Genomic DNA, 21,062 nt, shown 5'->3' with positions numbered 1-21,062 from the left:
CTGTGCTCAGCTGGTCCAGGTCTGCTCCACCTATCTCTCATCCTTCATGGACCTTCATGGCTATTTTAGACTTGCTCTTCTCCAGGTGAAAGGTGGACACACAGGAGGGCAAACCCCCCCCCCCATGCAAGCTTATTTCAAACCTCTGTTCAAGTCACATCCACTAATCCCATTGGCAAGTCTCATGGCTAAGCCTAAAGTCAGAGCCAGTTTTAATTCCCTACCCACCATGAGGCCAAAGCAGGTTACATGGACAAGACCAACCTTGATGGGACAGGGATGTTTACCCTTCCCCTGGAAGTGGAGGGATAGTACTGGGCAATTATCTAATTTGCAGGTAGAAGCCAGAGTATGGAGGGACTCTGGGTCTGCCCTCAGGAGCTTCCCATAGCAGCAGTTGGATTTAGTGTCTTTTGGGGCGAGCAGCCAGGGCTCCGGCTTTTGCTCTTCTTCCCACTGAGGCAAGAAGTGTGTTAAAAATATCACAGTGCCTGCCCAGCTTGGTCCCGACTTCCTGAGAGCCCACACCTCCTGCCCGCCTAATCTGCAAGGGATCCTAGCTTTGCCTTCCTCTGCTGGAACTGAGACTTATGGTAACAGCCCCGTGCATTGAGCACCTACTGTGTGCTGGGTGTATCCAATTCTCTTGTACTGAGTGCCTGCTGAGTGCTCTTTGTATACGTTCATCTGAACTGGCCACGCCATTCTGAAAAGGAGACCCCATTGTCCAATTTTTCTGAGGCCCAGAGATGTCAAGTCAGTTGCCCAAGATCACACAGCTGGGAAGGGATGAAGCTGGGATAACCAAACCCATAAGGTCAAATGGTCTGGAAGGTGGTGTCTGGTTACAGCTCTGCCCTGAGCTGCTGTGTGACTTTGGAGGATCCTGGGTTCTAATTTCTCCATCTGCCTTTTCTTCTCTCAGAGATGCTCTGAGATTAAAGCACTTCAGAGCTTGCTACACAGTGCTGTCGCAGGGAATTTTTTTGAATACCAGTTTCAGGTCAGACTGCACCCTCAGCTCTTACTTAAAAACAAACAAAACGTTAACATTTTTAAATATACCTGGTTTTCCAACGAGGAACCCTGTCCAGTAGACTGCTTCAATGAACCGTGTCTGGCCATTCGTCACAGTGAACCTCATCCAGCGGTCGGCCACAGCAAACATTCTCCATCCGGCTGTGGCAGCAAAGCGTGGCATCTGTTTGGGAAGAGTGGAGGAAGCCATTAGTTCCACCAGGGCCCTGATGTCTGCAGCTGTCCATCTTATTCCACTGACAGTGTTTTCCTTGGATAGCTGACCACTTCTCTGAGTGGTATGTTTTCTCCGAGGCCAAGAGGCCTTGTAAAGTGTTTGGAAATCCCTAAGAAAGGGCTGTGGGCATTTCCACCAGCCGTTTATTCATTCAACAGCCATTTGTTCTTGCCTTCTCAGTGCCTGGCCTGGGGATGGAGGCTACGGCTCCTGGGAAGAGTCCGAGCCAGCCACTGCCCTTTGGGATTCACAGGCAAAGATGTACGGCGTAGTGCGAACAGTGCTATGACGGAGCACCTGCAGCAGAGCAGGACAGGCTTGCAAAGGAGGGAGTGGTCACCTCTGCTTGTGGCTCTGGAACATTTGAGAGAAGACACAATGCTCTTGCATCAGCAGACACTGCAGGGTGTTAAGCTGCTAGTGGTCTGCTCTGGGTAGAGCATTGCATGCAAAGAGAGCAGGAGGGAGGTGAGACTAGAGAGGTTGCCAAGGCCTGGACCACAGGCACCCTGCATACTGTGCCCAGGACTTTGAACTTGGAGAACAGGAGGCTTTGAGGGCTTTTCTTTTTTTTAATATAAATTTATTTATTTATTTATTTATTTATTTTTGGCTGTGTTGGGTCTTCGTTTCTGTGCGAGGGCTTTCTCTAGTTGCGGTGAGTGGGGGCCACTCTTCATCGCGGTGCGCGGGCCTCTCACTGTTGCGGCCTCTCTTGTTGCGGAGCACAGGCTCCAGACGCGCAGGCTCAGTAGTTGTGGCTCACGGGCCCAGCCGCTCCGCGGCATGTGGGATCCTCCCAGACCAGGGCTCTGCATTGGCAGGCAGACTCTCAACCACTGCGCCACCAGGGAAGCCCATGAGGGCTTTTTTAAAGGGCAGTGACATGGTCAGACTTGATCACCTTTTATTAATCAGCCTCTAGTAAGAGCATTCTGTTAGGTTCCAAGAATAGTTTGTAAAAAATATCTTTAGTCCTTCTGGAGGCACCAAGAAACCTTTTCCTGGAAACACTCAGCCCCTGAACACAACTTTATGTGATCCAGGAAATAACCATCATGGAAAGATTCAAGGAAAATATTCCTATTGGAGGAAAACAAACAAACAGATAACCCAGACCTGATAAAAATGGAGAGGTCCTAATCCCTAAAAAGATTTTATGCAGCCAGAAGACCTGATGTGGTTTTAAACAATGTACTTTGGGGTAGTGGGGATATCGCTTTAATTCATCTTCATAGAAACCCATGTGGCAGAACATTCCAGCTGCTACTGCTGCATAACAAATTACTCCAAAACTTACTGGCTTAAAACAATTATTTTATTATGCTCACAGATCCAGTGGGCTAGGAATTCAGAAAGGTCACAATGGGGACAGCTTCTCTCTCTGCCAGGATATATGGGCCCTGACCTGGGAAGACTTGAAGGCTGAGGGTGACTTGACAGCTGGAATTTTCTGGAAGCTTTTTCATTCACATGTCTGGAATTGTTGCAGACTGTTGGCTGGAACCTCAGATGGGCTGTCAGTCAGAAAACATATATATGGCTTCTCCATCTAGTCTCTCCTTGTGGGCTACCTTGGGCTTCCTCACAGTATGGTGGCTGGTCCCAAGGGCCAGCATTCCAAGAGACAGGAAGTAGAAACTGCCTGTTTCTTAAGGTCTGGGCCTGGGAACTAGCAAATCATCCATTTTGCTTTATTTTGTTATTCCAGGTAGTCACAAATTTCCACCCAGGTTCAAGGAGAGGAGCGTGGGAAGAGGTCCTCTTGTGGGATGGGATATCCTGCGGCATCCGTCTTTGGGAACTATGACCTGCCCCACAGCCATATTGGTTTCTTTGGAAGCTGAGAAAAACATTTGTGTTGTTTTCTTTACAGCTTAAGAAAAGTCTCTGTGGACTATATCATCAAATTAAATGCAACCATTAGTATTTGGCTCTGGGGATACTGTGGTAATAGGCTACGCCTTGGGTGATTTTTGTTTCTATCTAAATGTTCTTCCTGGAGCCTGTGTCTTCCAGCCTTACCCATTTCTCTTTGCTAATATAATGTCACATAAAAACCTCATCATCATTAATATGGCAGAGTCAGGAGAGGGGATACAAACCACAGTCCTGCAGGGCAGCGTGGTTCCTGGCCAGGCAGCCCCCAGGGGAGGAGGTTATGGGAGCCTGGGGTCCATTCCCTTGTAGAGCCCGACACGCGTGACAGATAGCTCTGTGCAGGGCACTGGTGTGGACATACTCAGCCACCCTGGCCGATGTGGCCGCAGCCTGCTGGGAGGGTCTCCTCTGTCTATTGGCACCAGCCCCTAGAGCAGACAGTTAAGCTGCCCTGGTGACCTGCATGGTCACGGAATATGCCCGGGCAGTAGGTTCAGTCTGTTCAACCGACACATTTACCTTTAATGCCTCTGGGTGCCAGACTATAGCCAGGCACTGAGAGATAGGAATGAGCCACGGTCCCCTCGAAGCCTTCCCTGCCCAGGAGGAGGTAGCCCTTTATTCCCAAATACTTGTCGGGCACCTGTGATGGGCAGGGAAGTGTTCTAGGCAGTGGAGGGCAGCAGTGCACAAAACAGAGCTCTCCCCGCCAGGAGTTTTACGCTCCATCAGGGAAGACAGTAAATAGGGAAGCAGACCCACGTGTAACGTTGCTAGGGATAAAGGCACTGGGAAAAAATAAAGAGGGAACAGGAAGAGCGATGGGGGTGGTACTTCAGCAGAGCGATCGCAATTGCCAAGGCCAAGACTCTTAAGGCTTGGAGGGCTCCAGGAGCAGCAAGGAACTGGAGTGGAGGGAGAGAAGCCAGGCAGGGAGAGGAGGCCAGGGCCAGATCACAGCCTCCGAGGCAGGGGGGAGCCCTGGCAGGGTTTTGAGCAGAGGAACGGCATGATAGGACTTGCATTTCTGAAGGCGGTAGCCCAGAGGACGTGAGGAGTGAGCGGAGGCTGGAACCCTTGTGAAGACAGAGCCACCAGGAATTGCTGTGGGACCAGATGTGGGGCGAGAGACGCAAAGTCAAGGGCTTGGGCCCACAGCTCTTGGGAGGAGGGGGCTGGCATTCACCGAGGTGGGAAGACTGTGGGAGGGACACGTTTGGAGGGAGGTGCAGGATTTGCTTTCAGACGAGTTAAAGGTGAGATGTGTGTGGACCTCCGAAATGTGAGTAAGGAGTTATTGGATAGTGAGTCTGGGCTCCGAGGTCAAGGTCCTGGCTGGAAACTTAAATCTGGGAATCATCAGCATGTGGATGGTATTTAAGCTGTGAGACCAGATTGAATCACTAAAGGAAGGAAGGTGGACAGAGAAGAGGCCCAAGGATGGAGCCTCAGGCGCCCCGGTCTTTAGAGGCCTGGTGATGAGGAAGAACCAGCAAAGGAGACTGGGAAGAAGCAACCACAGGGTGAAAAGGAGAAGCAAGAGGAAGAGCGGCATCCTGAAGGCCAAGATCCAGCACAGAGTGAGCGTGGTGCCAAGGTGTCGGTGCAGGTGCCAGAGACAGGCCAGCCTGGTCTCCTGCCCTCCAGCCTGCCCACCCCCACTGGCAGCTGTCTCTTGAGTGTGGAGACAATTCGGCTGCAGACTGCGCCCCTGCTATTTCGGAGGACGGGGCAGTAAATTGACGAACGCTTTAGAGTGATGAGAAAGCACTTGTCGTGGCGATGGGGGTACACAGAGTAGGGGTATGGAGGGTGGGCCCTGAAGGGCTGGGAAAGACTTCTTGGGGAGGGTGAGACTTCATGCAGACTGTGGGGTGAGGATCACAGTGGCTTCCTGGGTGAGGAGGCACTGGGCAGGCTCTGGACCCCTCAGGAGCAGGTGGAATGGGGAAGGCAACTCCTAGCAAAGTTTGTAGAAGAGTCACAGAAGTCGGGGAATGTGCTGAAGCTGCAGGGAATAGGGAGGGGCCCATTAGGGTTGGGCGCTCTGGCCTTTCGGGCTGCTTGGAGACAAGGCAGGGAAGGGGTGTGAGAGAAGCATGAGCCTCAAAGATCTCATGGTCTAGTTAGGGGGCGAGACAGAGCCCCACAGTGCAGGGCGGGAATGGAGGGTGCCTGAGTGGGAAGCCCAAGAAAGTGCTACTGGAGCTCTCTGGGTGGGAGGAGGTTGTCTGGGTGCAATCAGGGAAGGCTGCCAGTGGGAGGTGACCTTGAAGAAGGTGTAGGCTTTGCATATGCCCAGAGGCACAGAAAAGCTTTCTTGTCAGAGGAAACCACACATGCAAAGGTAGGAAGGCCAGAGGATGCAGCCTGTGTCCAAGAAGCAGAGCTTGATGCGAAATATTAGCCAGATCCTTTGGATTCAGACCCAAAAGACTTTACGTGCACGTGCGAGCGCACACACACACACACAACTCTTTATTGTATGGTTGTACTGTGAAGCCACTGCAGGTTTCTGAGCTGGGGATAGACACAACGGATCTGGTTTTCGGGAGACAGATCAGGCGACAATATACAGGGTGAATCAGAGGGGAAGGAAAGGGTCCGGGAGGTAGGTAGACCCTTTTGGAGGCAGGTGCACACCCAGGTCAGGGGTGGGAAGCAGCAGACACAGGTGGGACCCATATGACACTTTTCCTTTAAGTTGGGTCAAGGCTTTTGCAAGCCACATGTTGTGCCTACACTGCCCAACAGGGTGGTAAGAGGCCAGTAATGCAGGAGCGTCACAAGGCCTCAGTGACCCCAGAAGACTTTGTGGAGGGGCTGCCCAGGGCCAGCTGGGGACAAGGAGGGCCACACTTCTGTTTGTGGGGACAAGCTCAAGTGTACCCAACATCATGCCAACTCCTTTCCATCCACCCCCCCCACTTAACCCTCCCAGCAGCCTCACGAGGTTGGTCCTACTGTAATCTCCATTTTTTCAGATGAGAAAAATGAGGCTCAGTGAGGTACGGTGACTTGCCCTGCACACAGCTAGTACATAGTGGAGCCAGGATTTGAACCCACATCTCCCTGGCCAGGCCAGTGTTTCAAGGTGAGCTAAGGGACCCCAGAAATAAGAACAATGAACTGATTTGTCAGGCACTTACACTGTGCCAGGCATGTACAGATGTCTTTATCAGGTGTATTTAGGCTGGGCATTATACGATACCTTTGTCCCAGTTCAGGAACCTTCAGTGGCTCCTCAGTGCCCCAGCCCAGTGGTCTTCACCTCATTTGACAGATGAGAACTTTGACACTTAGAGCAGATGTGTTGCTGGCCCAGGCTGGGATGTGAACCCAGAGCTGTGTTCTTTTAACAGAAGAACACAGGAAGGGGAGCCAGCGGGGGCCTTTGTGAACAGCAACAGTTCAGAGCTAGAGCCGGGAGGGTGGGCCACCCAGGAGAGTGGGCCGCCCAGGCCCAGGGAAGCTTCCAAGCTGGCCACCTGACTCTTCGTGCCCCGCTGGCTCTTTACATACAAGTTGTGGGCCTGTTGACTGAATAGGCGGCTGTCTTTTTCCTTGGGGAGCTGCCCCAGGTCAGCTGCAGGTGCAGATAGAGTTGAATTCAGGATAGGGCCTTCTCTCCTCTCCGGCCTGGCCGCCAGGTAACCTCTGGCCTGAAACGGAAAGCTTTCCAATAAGTGCCTTGCTGGCCTGCAGCCCAGCTGTGTGGTAGGTGGGAGCGGAGGGGGAGGAAGGCTCAGACACCCGAGAGCAGGGGCAGAACCTTGCCAACAAATCTCTTAGTGAGTCGCCTCCTCAGCCGGCTGCCTCGGGAGTGTTTGGGAGGGACAGCTGGTCACGAGGAGCCCTGGCTGCCCTCCCGGCCCAGCCAAGGCCCTGGGGCCTCGGGACTCAGGGTTGGCCCAGGAGATGGAGGGCCTGTGGGGTGAAAACACCAGGCAGCCCGGGGCAGCATCCAGAAATCGGGTACTCTGGGCCGCCTCTCCCTTGACCTTGAAGGACACACAGCTTGGGCTTCTCCTCTCTTCACACGTCAGAACAGCCTCCTGCCCCCGCAGGGGAGGGGGACTTAGCAAGCAGATCCGAAACTGTTTTCCCAGGGAATTGAGAGGCCCTCTTGTGGAAAACACACTACACGTGGCCCGGCCTGGGGCTCCATTCCTCCCTTGGGCTAATCTTGAGCGGGACCTCTCTGGGGTCCTCATCTATGAAATCTAGGGGTGAGGCAGCCGCATCTCAAAAATCCCTCCAGGCCCTTAAGAAGTCAGGTTTGAGGCCCTGTGGTTAACAGGAAGGGACCCTGGCATCAGAGCCAGGAGTGTGGACCCCAGGCCTGTGCCCTTTGGCCTGGGCATGTCTCGGTCCCTCTCTGTCCATGTGTGGCCCATCTGTGTCCCAAGGCCTGAGCACCTCAGGAGGGTAAAGAGTTCCCACGAACCGTGCTCAGCCTTGGACACCTACAGGGGAAGCAGCCAGGATAAACCAGAAAAAGATCAACTTTGTTTGGCTTTGAGTATGTTTTCCTACTAATCCTTAAGTGTAGGAGGGGTTGACGTTCTGGAAATTCACTTCAACCCAAATGCCGAAGCCGTCCCAGGACACGTGTCTCTGGATTGGGAAACGCCTGCATCCCCCAGTCCTCCCCTCCCTCCACTCCTCCTTGCAAACCCTCCCTTCTGGAAATGTGTCTTTAACCTCCAGACTTAACTTTCTCCCAACTTCTCCCGGATCTCCCTCCCATCCTTTTCCAAGCCGTGCCCTTTATCTGACCTTGCCCAGCCTAGAGAAGTAGTTAAGTGTTTGAGTTTCACAAGGATTCTCTGCCTGCGAAGTCAACACAAGTGAGCAGTTAAGGAAGCACTAATTAAGGAGATTAGACGCTAGCTCTGAATGCAGGAGTGCCCACAAAGCCGTGCTTCAGACTCAAGTGGGGCTCAGCACCTGTCAGCGAGCTCTAGTGTCCGCTGGGGGAAGGTGGAGGCTGTGAGTCTCAGTGCTTTAAGCCTCTGCAAGGAGGACATTGAAGGAACAATTACTCCTCTTAAGTTACCCTCTAGTCCCTAAAGGAAACTGCTGCTGCTGCCTGCGATGACTAAAGTTGTAAGGAGTTGATGGGAGGCCACCATCTCTTCCAGGAAGCCCTCCAGATGGACCCAGGCACATCTCTTTCTCCCTCCTTTCCTCCTTTACCGTCCTCTAGAAGGCACGCTCTGGTTGTCCCATGTGGGGAGTTCTTCCTCATCGCTCTGCTGTCCAGTCTGTGATGTGGAAAGCTGCACAATTTTCTCAGCCTTTACTCCCAGGACAAGAGTCTAAGGCCCAGTGGCAGGGGCCAGGCCTCAAAGCTCACTCTTTGTGTACCCACTGGCCTAGAGCAAGAGTGGCCATGGAATCTTTGGTTTGTGCATTTGTTTAGTTTCTTTGTCCAAACTGTCTTTCTGTTTTTTTTTTTTTAAACAGAAATAAATTTCTGGTTATGAAAATAATCCATGAGCTGAAGAAATCAAAAAGCACCTGTAATCCCAGCACTCAGCAATAACCACTGAATCACTTCCTGCCAGACTTAATTCTGTTCAGGCTCATCCACATTGGCAAACAGTAAAGAAATTATATTGTGCTTTTTTTTTTTTTGCAATCTACTTTTTTTTTAGCTTAACAGATCCCATGCGTATCTCCCCAACTAACATAGGTCTTTCTCAGTTGTGTGAATGTCTGCATAGTGTCCTATTTTATACATGAGCCACAATTTGTATAACTATTCTCCTATTATTGGACGTGGAGGTTTTTTTCCCAACTTTTACCCGTTATATATGATACGGCAATAAATACCTTCCTGGATAAATATTTATGAACATCTTTTTTTTCTTAGAATAAAATAAAGAATGGCATTGAAGAGTCAGCGGACTGGCACATTTGTTAAGATTTTGTGGACCAAATGCCAGTTCACCCACCCACCCGCCACCCCCAGCCATGACAGAGAAGTGGTGGGTGCCCAACTGGCCCTGATGGTTGACTTGCTGGCAGACGTAAGAGTGGACCAAAGTCTGGGAAGCAGCTCGTCCCTTGAACTCAGTCTCTCCAACCCCCCACCCACTCTCTGCTGCCCTGAGGAAGAAGCAGCCCATGGGGGGACTCTGGGTCCTGGATGTGCCTTCAAAGGCTGGTGGCCCTGGAGTCTCCCTGGATCGTGCCTGGGAGCCTGCCCAGGCATTTAGAGGAGGCCCCGGGGAATGGTGGCTCATGTGATTGGGGTGGAAAGGACGAGATTGACCCATCCTCTGTGCCTGCAGGAGGCCTCAGCGGGGCAACAGTCATTGATTCCCTCGACACCCTCTACCTCATGGAGCTGAAGGAGGAATTCCAGGAGGCCAAGGCCTGGGTGGAAGAGAGCTTCCACCTGAACGTGGTGAGTCGAAGACCTCCGGGGTATTAGAGCCAGAAGGGGCCCGAGAGGTCAGTGACCCGCTCCTCCCAGGCTGCCCAGCAGAGCATTCTTGGAAGCAGGGTTCCATGCACGCTGTGCCAAGTCCCCTCTCCTCAGACCAGCCTTAAGGTGGGGGATGTCCCCCCAGCCCTGGCCGGCCCATGAATATTTACCAGCTGGAACTCCCCGGGGTGGAAGACAGCCATTCTTGCCCTCCCTAGGGTGCCAGGCACATTGCTCCCACCCAGGAAGCCCCTTCTGGGACTGAATCTGTCAGACAGAACAGCAGCAACAGGGGAAGCGACTCTGGGAAGGGAGAAGTGGTTATCTGCTCGGAGCTCCCCTAACCTAGAGGTCCCCATCCACCCCCGTGCTGCCCTCTTGAGAGTGAGAGGGGCAGGGGGAGCTGTCTGGTTTGAGGCCATGGCCAGGTTTGGGGCCCTCTTGGTTTCCAGCCTTGCAGGCATCCCTGGTCAGGGACCAGGGCCTTGGGGAGGGGATGCTCATGTATATGGATGGTACAGAAGCCTTAAATACCAGATGTCTCTCCCACTGATCTCCCAGCCCAGACTAAAGTAACAGATCCTTCCTGGAGGTCTCAGCTCCCCACAGGGAGAGGCTGTTTAGGTGGTTTGGGGCAGCAAGACATGGAGACAGATGGATAGGGGGAAGGGTCACATCAAAACACACTGTCGGGCTCCATCTGGGGCTCCACAAGTGACAGATCCTGCTATGAACCGGTACAGCTCCTGGCAGAATGGAGGCCTCTGCTCCTGGAGAGGCCCACGTCAGAGCAGAGCAGGGCAGAGAGACAAAGTGCGGAAAGGCCAGGAAGGCAACGCTACAGGAGAGCCTCTGACTCAGCTCGCAGCCTGGGAAAAGTCATTTAACCCTCCTAGGCCTTACTTTCCCAACCAAAAGATGGTACAATGATAATGCCTAATTCACAGGCTTGTGAGGATTGACCACCTCGGAGGGTTGTAAAAAGCATTTGATGACACTATAAAGTCCAATACAGATAAAGTGGTGCCATCATCACTGTGATGATTTTGAGGCTTGTTATGACTTCTGCTAGTCTGTGCGAGGCGAGGAAGTTCACAATCCTCCCATTTCCTACAGTATCAGAAGCAGGAGAAGGAAGGAGTGTCTTCATAGCCCACCTTGACCCCTATGCAGATGGTGGGTAGAGAGCGGGCCTCAGGCAGCTACCTGAGGAGCCAGGTGGTGGCAGGGCTGGGCAAGCCTAGGGACATTCAGACAGGCTGGGACAGATTGGGAGTGTCCCTGGAAGAAAGCAAGATGGGGTCTCTCCACCTCTCTGAGCCTGGGCTTTCTCATCTGAAAAGTGGGAATGATGACTTCACCAAGGACTGTAAGGCAAAAGAGAGTAGCTTTGCATGTGCTCTGTTAATGGACAATCTCTCCCAGATAAAAAGATGACCATTGTTGTCATCAATAACAAAAGACCGCGATGTGGCAAGTATGCCAAGGGGAGCCCTTGGGGGGCAGGGGGGTTATAACAGGCACCTTTATGAAGCCATGCCCAGCAATGGGAAGGCACTGGGCAGGCATCTCACCTGCCCCACTCAGGATCTCATATCCACCCTGCTCGGGATGAAGAAACTCAGGCAGAGAAAAGCTAAATATCTTGCCCAAAGTTCGAAAGCCAAGTGAGTGACGCAGGTGGGATTTTAACCCAGATCTGGTCCTTGGCATGATGCCTCAACACCCCTGCTTTGCAGTCCACACTTCAGAAAGAAAACAACAATGATTAAGGCAAGTGTGGGTGTGCCCTGAGGGCTACAGAGCTGAGGCTGAGAAACTGCTGGTTGCCTACTAGGATCTTCCTGGCACCCCTCCTTTCCGCCTCAGAACCTCCTGTGAGAACCTTCCACTTGCCCTGTCACCCCAAAGAAGGACCACACCATCCTCCTGCTAAGCCAGGGGGGTCTCTCAGGGAGGAGGGGGCCAGACAGGAGGAGGATTTGCCCCTCCTCAGGCTAAGCTTCAGCCAGCAGCTCCCCACACAAGTTCCTGAGCTCCTTGGAGAGCAGCCAGGAATAACTTTGCTCTGATGGCCTCCAGCAAAGGCTGGGGAAGGAAGCCAAACCCAGTGTTTATTTGGAACTCTGTAAATGTTCAGTAGCTGCCCGCCAGGCAGGTGCTGATCCCTCTCACCTTTTGCTCTGAAAACCACCACCAAAGGTAGCCTGGCCCGCTGGGCAAGGGCTTGGAGCCCGGCGCAGGAGTGGCCAGGTCAGTGGCGCAGGGGCAGTGGCAGGTGTGACCTGTCTCAAGGGCCTGGCTGCCTCAGGAAGCCCTGTGGGCATCTCACGAATGTCCCCACTGCCCTCCCTGTCTTTCTGCCCTGCAGAGTGGAGAAGCATCCTTGTTCGAAGTGAACATCCGGTACATCGGAGGACTTCTCTCGGCCTTCTACCTGACAGGAGAGGAGGTAAGTTGGCCTTTCAAAGCCCCTGGACCATCCAGGCTGGAAAGGGCTTAGGAGAACATCCAATCCCACCCCCTCATTTTACCAGTGAGCAAACAGAGATCCGAGGGGATCTGAATCCCATCTCCATGGTGCCACCCACAGATTCTTCCTTCGATTTTGCTGCCCAGGGGAGCCCAGGTGGCTCCCACAGTTGCTAGTAAATTCTCCAAGGGCAGCAGTTGGGTCTGCCCACCATCCACACAGCCCCCCATAGGGCACCTGCGATATCTGTGCTCCGTCCAGGCTTGTGCTGCTGCTGGACTGGTTTTCGCACATGCTGGTTCTCAGGACTGATAAAGCCAAGACCGTTGTTTCGCCATTTCCTCCTCGGGCCCCTTGGCCTTGGCCTGCTCCACAGCCATCCCCTTGCCCTCTCCTCCCGGGCCAGACACCAGCCAAACCCCAGCTCCAGGTCTCAAGGGGGCGACCGGGGAGGTGGGCAGCCACTGCCGGCCACTCGGCCCAGGCGAACTGCATTGGCTTCCAGAAGGAGGGCCGTGAAGGGCGGCGAGAATGCAGAGCCCTGGGCACAGAGTCAGAAAACCTGCGTCTCATCCCTACGCGGCACCTGCCTGTGGCCTTGAGCAAGTCCCTTCTCCCGCCCCTAGACCTCATGCCTTCCCCACCGTGGGGTGGTCCTAACACCCTGGGGTCAGAGAGCCCTTGTGAAATGGGACGAGTGGGAAAGGGTTTGGCCCCAGGGCTGAAGGGCTCCAAAGCCCATGTTCTCTGCACTGCAAGGAATCCTGAGAACCGCAGAAATGGGAGACTTCATCCCTCGTAAGCGCCTGGGAAAGCACAGCCTGAGGATCTGGGGGGAGGCTGGCAGAATCCCCAGCGAGCGCATGGGGCACCCGGCAGTTGTGCGGCCCCTACGCAGAGCGGCGGCTGCACTGCTCAGCACAGCCGCTGCTCTGTCCGCTTGGAGACATAATTATCCTGCCCCCTGCTGGTGGGGAGCCTCTGCCGCTGCTGTCAGAGAAAGCCCTGCCGCTTCCCTTCCAGCAAGTGGCGCGGACGGGCGGAGGCCACGCGGGCGGAGGCAGCAGGCGGCGAGCACTTGATCTCTCCAGTCGCTCGGGGCCCCTCTCCATCAAGCCTAATCTCCTCAGCAGAGATTACCGCTTGTACCAGTTTGTCCCCAAATGATTGTCCATGGGAACCCTGCGAGCCACCCAAGGCCTGAATTTCATTTGAAAACCCCAGGACAGGAAAATGATGTGAAGCAGAAAAAGGCGCCGTGCTCTGCACGGGCACCGGCCAGCCTTCCGTCCAGGATGGGGGTGGAGCCATGCAGCTCAGGGCTCACAGGGGTGGGTGTGGGGCCAGCGATTTCTGGGGGGCAGACCAGGCAGTGGGGTGTGGTAGGAGTACCTGTGTCCAGAAGGCCCAAGGGGAGCCCGAGTGGCTTAGAACCCCTGGGCAGGCAGGCTTCCGGGTTATGGGCGCAGCCCCGTCCTCCAGCCACGCCTCCCTGACCCCTCCGTGCCCAGCACCTCCCCGCGCAGAGACCGACGTACACGGAGCCGGTGCGGGTCGCACTGGCTCCTGTGTGTTTCCACCGTGGGCCTGGGTTCTAGCCCTTGTTCCGCCTGGCCCAGCATCACTGCTTGTCACCAGGACTCGGCCACACCAGACTGAGGCCTCCCTCCTCTCTCCATCCTCCATCTCGCATACAGGGGGTGCCTATGGAGTGGGTCTTTCGCACGGTGTTTGTGGAATGAACGGTGAAGGAGATCCCACACCCCTTCCTGGGCTGAGGCCTTTCTTGCTTCAGAGGGAACCTGCAGGAGGTGGACCCCCTGCTGGGTAGGGCTGGCAGGGTTGGGGGGCGCACAGAGACTCTGCTTCCACAGAATAACAGGAACAACCACAGCTGCACCAGGTGCCATTTGCAAAGCACTTTACAGTTTTTATAGCATATTCATTTATGAACATCCTCTCATCTGATTTCTAGAAGACCCCTTTGAAGAAGCCAGGGCACACGTCACTGTTCCTTTGTGCAGATGAGGCTCAGAGACAGTACCTGGCTCACGTGGGGTCGCACAGCTGCTAAGTGGGGAGATCTGAACCTGGCCTCTGACTCCCAGTCAAGAGCCCTTTCCACTCTACAGGATGTAATTTTTGCTGGTCTCTCTCACCTCTGTTCTGGAACCACTAGGCCACCACCCATTGCGTGCCTTGGCTGTCTGAGGCCATGTCTCTCTGTGTTGGTGAGGCGGCTTGGTGTCCTGGAAAAGAGCCACTTAATAGCTCCATAACCTTGGACAACTTGCTTCTCTGAGACTCAGTTTTGTTTTCCTCAAAGTGGGTCAACACCTTCCCCACAAGCCTGTTGCAAGGATCAAAGGTCACGTAGATAAGACACTTCATTTCCAAATGATAAGGAGGACAGGTGTTCTGTTCCACATGGTACCACTCCTGTCCAGTCACACCTGCAGCATCCTCCCTGGGATGGTTGAGGCTCTGCCGTGCCAGCCTGCATCAGGGCCTTCCAAAGGAGGAGACGTGGTTTGCTGGCAGAGAGGAGCATTTCAGAGGAGTTAGCTTGGCGTCCTCAGGCAGAGGGCAGCCTGGAGCCCCAGCCTTGGGTCAGGTTCCCGTGGGTTCCTTCGTTCCTTCGTGCCTCTGTGCTCAGCCTCCCTGGGGGGCAAATGAAGAGATCAGGACCTTCCAACGAGAGCCCCTTGTTGTTGCTAAACCAGTGGCTTCTGGGGTGACTCGAGGCTTTGGAATTTGAATTCTAGACAAGCTCCCTCAGTATTCTGCTGTGGCTGCCCCAGTGCCCACTTCTAGGACCCACTGTCTGGCGCTGGACGTTGTCATCTTCTGTCACCCATCACTACCAGCCCCCAGGTGCAATTCTTCCCTCTCCCTCCCACCCTCCCTCCTTCCTAAACAAGAACTACACCCGCCCCACAGAGGCCTCTAATCCATAGCCCAGGTAGTGTTCACGAACTCCTCCCCACTGCGGTCCCCAAACAGCTGCCTCAGAACCTTTAAATTGCACATGTTAGAAGGAGAGACCTCAAGAAGACTTCATTTTGCAACAACACGCAGGCGGTCAGCACACTGAGTCTCCCTGGAGCCCCAGAAGTGAAAGGAAACGCTTGTTGTCCCACCAGGAGTGGTTGCTTAGGGACTTGCTTCTCAGCTTTTCAAAAATAAATAATGTTATTGTGGGTTTGCTTTTATTGTAAAAATAGCACAGAAAATAGAGTTAAGCCAAAAGAAGAAAATAAAAATCCTCCATGAGCCTAGTCCTCTGAGAAGACCATGGTGAATAGTTCAGTGTATTCCCAACATTTCCTCATGCATCCATTTGTATATAATTTTTACGAAAGTTGAATCACACCATTGTGAAATATTTTCTCTTAATAGATTATAAACGGTTTTTTGCTATGAAATAATCTTCTCCAACGTCACTTCAGTGGCTGCATGGTATTCCATTGCATGGATAAGCCATAATTTCACCACTTCCCCGTGGCTTGATATTTAGAGTATTTCCGGTTTTTCTATACTATTCTAAACAGCACTGGAATAAATAGCCATAAAGTTAAGTCTTTGCAACATCCTTGATGATTTATTTCCTTAGAATAAATTCCTAGGAGCCAGAAGGTCACAGGTGCTTCTGAATTAACCAGAAGAACAGTTTGAGGGGCTTAGAGCCTCGTGCAAGGGCCCTGACACCTGGGACCTCCCTGTGGCTCCCCGACCATCACATCACCGGTTTAGCCATTCACCTTTGCCGCTGTAAAATAGGAACAATGGGCAGAATCAGAATGTCAGAGGGGAAAGGCCCTTCCCCTGGGTTTACAGGTGGGAAGACAGAGGTTTGCTGAGAAGCAAACGGAAGGCAGGTTGGGAAGCAAGGCCGGGAGCTCCCCATCCCGTGCTCCTTACACTCCATCCGAATGTGTTTCTCACGCACTCAGCTTGGGGTGCACTCGTCCCGCCGTGCAGGCAGGCACTGACCATTGGTGACCCGCTGCCCTGACTGCTCCATCTTCCCAGCACAGCATAATCACTGAGCCTTCGTCCTAGTCCTGACCCTGCAGTAAGGGCTTTACAACTATTATCTAATTTTCATTCCTCCAGCAACCCTCTGAGGAAGGCAATATTGCCCTGGATTTATAAACAAGGGAGGAAGTTGAGCCAGGAATTCATGAACTCAGGTTCACGTCCAGGCCTGTCTGACCCCAGAGCCTAATGCACCTCCCACTCTGGGCCCAGCAGCCTTGGCAGGTTTATCCGCCAGGATTCAAAGTACCCTTTGACCCTTCCTTGCAGGTGTTCCGAATAAAGGCCATCAAGCTGGGAGAGAAACTCCTGCCGGCCTTCGATACCCCCACAGGAATCCCAAAAGGCGTGGTGAACTTCAAAAGGTAGGATGCCGTCTGGTTTCCCACTTGTGGCTTCGGCTGCATCTGCGTGGAAACTGAGACACAGGGTGGGATGATGCCGCCGCAGGAATCACGGGGGTCAGTGGCACAGTGACAACTAGCCTGAGCCAGGGGCTCTCCTGAGCTGGCGTTCGTCACTAAACCTGGTTCTCGGGTTTAGGCCACGCAAGGCCTGATCTTTCTGGCATGGAGAGGGGGCCGCCGTTCCTCTGTGATCATCTCGTAACACTGCCGTGACTCACAGCCCCGCCGCTGTGCCCCAACTGCCCTCCCTACCCAGCTGGGATCCCGGGCCGGGAGGCACATCACACCTCCCACCACGAGCAGGAACCCAAAGCTGCTGGGCAGTCAGGACCCTGGGCAGAGGGACCCTGGTTTGTTGACCCCTCAGCCACCGTCAGGGCTGGGTCTCAGGAGCCCAGAGGGGCTGTCAGAACCCAGAGGGGCTTCTGGGAGCATCAAGCCCATGGAGGCTCAAACTCCGAGGAGGAAAGACCCTGGCCGAGGTCACATAAGCCAGTAACGGACCATCCAGGACATGAGCCCAGGACTTCCAACTCCATTTTCAATAATATTTATTGTGATTCCTCCCTATAAAAATAAATCCTCATTGCAAAAAAAAATGTGGATTATACCAGAAGTGTTGGATAAGACCCAGAAAATCACCTCTGACTCCACTAATCAAGAAACCACTGGCATGTTTCTTTCTACCGACTGTTTTAAAACATTGGTTTTTATTGGCCACTTGCATCGTTTCCCCTCCTGATAGTTTGCGTAATTCAGCGTGTGAACTAGAGTCTTTCTGGACGTTCACCAAGTCACAGAACCAGAGTAGAAGGGACCCGGGGTGACACAGCTAGAGCAGGTGGGGCCAGGGCCGCAGCTCTGTCCCGCTCCAAAGCCCCCGGGGACTTCCCTCCGTGAGGGTGGGAGCCAGATGTGGCACTGAGACCCAGAGGGGAAAGGACGGGCTCAAAGTCATGGGGATAGTGGCCAGCCAGCTTTAGGATCCACTGAGGAGCATGAATGTTGCTCCTGGAGACCCCCGTGCACCCCACTGTCTTGCCTTCCCTCGCTCTCTTCCTCCCCTGGGCTGCCATCTCTCACCATTTCCCTGGCTATCAGAGCCCAGCTCAGATGCCACCTTCTCCAGAAGCCAAAAGTGTCCTTGCCTCTCCTGGCCTCCAGGCACTTTATCTGCTTCCTGTGGCCCTTGTCACACTCAGTCTTCGCGTTCCCCCACCGGCCCCGGAGCTTCTTGAAGGCAGGACCCATGTCCCCGTCTTTCTTTGTTCATTCCTTCAACAATGTTCACGTGAGGCAGTGTGTGCAGCATGAGAGACCGACTCTGATGACTGCTGGCCTGACCATTTATTGAGCGATCATCCTGCGCCTGGCATTACGCTAAGGGTTTCGCTCAACGCCTCCCGGGCACACTCCTCACAGCGGTCCTTTCCGGTGGGTGTTTATATTATGCCCGTTGCCCAAGGTCTTCTAGCTCACAGGCAACGGGGCCAAGTTTTAACCCATTTTGTTACAGATCAAAAGCTCTGCTCCCAACACCCACCTGGCCCTCCCTCAGGCAGGAACCCTGCCACCCTCACGATGCACGGAGCAGACCTGGAGACCTGGTAGAAGGCACGTGCCGGTCCCCAGGCACCCAGGGAGCCCTCTGGGGCCATTCTTGAGACCATCCTACAACCTGAGCCTGGGGGGAGGGCTGTAATATGTCCATCACACTGGACTTTCTGTTCCACCTCCTGAAGCGATTTCTTATCTCAGGGATCTCAGCCCAACAGGGGAGGGGAGGCAGGGGCCCTGGGCTCGGGTGGAGTGCCCAAGGCCCCCTTTCTTCCTGGGGAGGTCACACCCTCTAGGGCCTTGCAAAGAAGGGAGGACTCGGCCTGCTCAGCATCTTCACCTTCTTCATCTTCATCTCTGTGGTCAGAAAGGATTCCTGGGCTGTGATGTCACTTAAATCTCACTGCAGGCCAGGGAGGGGCCCTCAGGGCCCATCAAACCCCCATCTCGGTGCCAGGGTTGACTCCTCAGACCCTGACACTTTGATCCCTGCTCAGATTCCTTTCCCACCAACACTGATCTTGGAGCAACACGGCCAGACGTCTTGGAGCCAAGACACAAACACCCCGTCTTTCTGGATCCCTGTCCCGGGTCCAGCTTCTCAGGCCTCACTGCCTGGGGTCTGGGATAAGACCTTAGCTCAGGCACCCCTCCCTCCTCCATGCGTGGCACCCCCTGACTCCAAGCAAGCCCCACAAGCTGCAGCCCTGGTTGCCTGCCTTACCCGTGTCCTGCAGAGCCCGGACCTGATCCCCCGCAGATCCTGACATTTCTGATTAAGAAAGCGCATTTATTTTTAGGCTGTTTGCATGCTGCCAGTGCTGTATACATATGTATGTGTATGCATATTTCCTGGCAACACCTCCCTCTCATTTTCTGGGGAGGGTGTGTGTTACTAAAAATGCCTCCCCATTCCACCAGGGAAAACGTCAGGGATGTATACAGCCCGCGTGGCGCTGAGTGTTCCCTTTGGGGAGGGCCTGCTGGTGGGAGCTGGGTCCACACTGCTGCCCCTGCTCAGAGCAGGGCTGGCTGTGAGCAGCTCGGACCTGGGCCCTAGTAGGAGGGGCAGTAACTAGGCCCTGTCCCCAAACTGCCCTGTGAGGAGGACCCTGAAGGGAGGTGGTCCCCAAGTGAGTGTGACCGCTCCCCCTCCCTGGTGGCAGGCCTGGGAGGCGGAGGCAGGGGCGGCCATGACCTGTGACCTGCAGGACCACTGGACTCCGGGAGAGGGGAGGTGGCCAGTCCAAGGGCCTCTGCAGCTGAATCAATCTCACTGGCTCGCTCACACACCCAGCCTCACACACACATATGCACCCCACTGCCACTCACCCAACTCATGAGGACTCAGATATGCAAGCTCACCTTTGTCACACGCACTCTCCCACCTCTATGTATGTGCCCAGATTCACACACAAAGATGCATTTACATGTGCACGTTTCTGCTACACACATACATACACATTGTAATAATTGTGCACGTTTTTGAATGTTCACTGTGTCCCAGGCACAATGACGTGGATTCTCTCTTTTCAGCACACAACAACCACATGGACCCCATTTTAACAGTGAAGAAACAGACTCAGAGAGGTGAGGTAACTTACCCAGGTCACACAGCAGCAAAACAAAGTTAGAATCCTGGTCTGTCTGGCTCCAGAGTTAACGATTTCACCATACACATGTGTGCACACACAGGCACACACATGTAGAAGCTTCCACCAGGTTGGGGAGGGGCATTGTGGAGCAGCCCCTCCCACCAGGGGAGAGTCCACTTGGAGACTTAAAAGGCAAGGAGGGGAGCAGAGGGCAGAGCTTCCATCAGCCCGTTGCCTCATGAGGCTGATCCGAAGACCTCCTGGTCTCTGGATGCTGCCCAGAACAGATGCATTTGGGGCACAAAGTACCTAGGATTTGGATTTGATATCAGCTCTACCAGCACTGTCACTTACTGTGTGACCTTGGAAAAGTGTCTCCCCCTCTCTGAATCTGAGTATCCTAACCTATGAAATAAGAATCTTGGTATCTACCTCTGAAGTTGGATGTGAAGGTAAAATAAGATACCGCTGCTGCCTGGCACATATTAGGAACTTGACTCTAACAAACAACACATAATGTAGATGTGCGTAATTACATAATGGTAGCAATGGCAGTCATCACGTGCATAATTTATACCTCACAATGGCTCTATGAGGTGTGGGTACTGTCATTTAACAGATGAGGAGACTGGGGTCTAGAAGAACTCACTGACCCGCCTGAGGTCTCCTAAGCTGGGAACTGGGGGAGCCAGCATTTGAAGCCAGGCAGGAGAGAAGAAGGTGCCTGGCCCACCGCCCGCCTCTGCCCAGGGCGGCTCGACCACAGGAGGCCCACTTGGGAGGATGAGCATTGAGAGGGAGGAGAGAGGAGGGAGAGGCTCCTGTGGGGGAAAATGAGAACAAAAGATGGCTGGTGGCTGGGGGGGGTGTTTTTTTACCTTGAATTTCTCTGCGAGGGCAGGAAGCATCAATTATTCAGGAAGCCCTCTGTGGGTACCTGCAGCTCCCACTGAGATCACAGGCTGGAGAGAGAGGTCTCTTGGCATGGGGGGAAGAGGGACAGAGAGGGGTCAGCTTCCCCCTCCCTCGAGGTGGATATGGGGCCATCTGGGGGACCCCTTAGGGAAGTGCCCTCTGAGGTTTGAATCCTGCCTCCACCACTTACCAGCTCTGAGCTTCTGAAGGCAACTCACTTCCCTTTCTGAGCCTATTTCCTCAAGGTTTAATGATGCTTTGCCTTGTGGGCTTTAAATGAAGTCATGATGCAAACGCCTGCCCCAGTGCCTGCACCTGGAAGCTGTTTTATTTACTATCTAGGAGCCAAGTTTCCCCTCTCTGTGCAACCCATCCCTCCCCACCTGCCCCCAAGTCAGGAAAATACCTAAGGAAGCAGGTATGTTTACTGAGATCACCTGCTCCAGGAGATCCTAAAACTCAATTCCGTCTGTTTCTGGAAGCTGGAAGAGTTTCCTGACTTTCC

At 53.8% G+C, this 21,062-nt stretch overlaps 1 protein-coding gene across 4 annotated transcripts in view; it reads left to right on the top strand.

Moving 5' to 3' along the window:
- The window catches only part of MAN1C1 (mannosidase alpha class 1C member 1), a 131,586-nt gene that overhangs the window by 89,049 nt on the left and 21,475 nt on the right, over positions 1-21,062 (top strand). For all 4 annotated transcript variants that reach the window (XM_082423135.1, XM_082423137.1, XM_082423138.1 and 1 more), the window contains 3 exons: positions 9,436-9,551; positions 11,944-12,024; positions 16,354-16,448. In XM_082423135.1, coding sequence (XP_082279261.1) covers positions 9,436-9,551; positions 11,944-12,024; positions 16,354-16,448 — 292 coding nt within the window. The remainder of the gene's footprint in view (positions 1-9,435; positions 9,552-11,943; positions 12,025-16,353; positions 16,449-21,062) is intronic.

This window comes from Balaenoptera physalus, assembly GCF_965194825.1.
Source record: "Balaenoptera physalus genome assembly, chromosome: 1".
Lineage (NCBI taxonomy): Eukaryota > Metazoa > Chordata > Mammalia > Artiodactyla > Balaenopteridae > Balaenoptera > Balaenoptera physalus.
The sequence above is the reverse complement of the archived record's forward strand: the minus strand, read 5'-3'. Positions and strand labels throughout refer to the sequence as shown.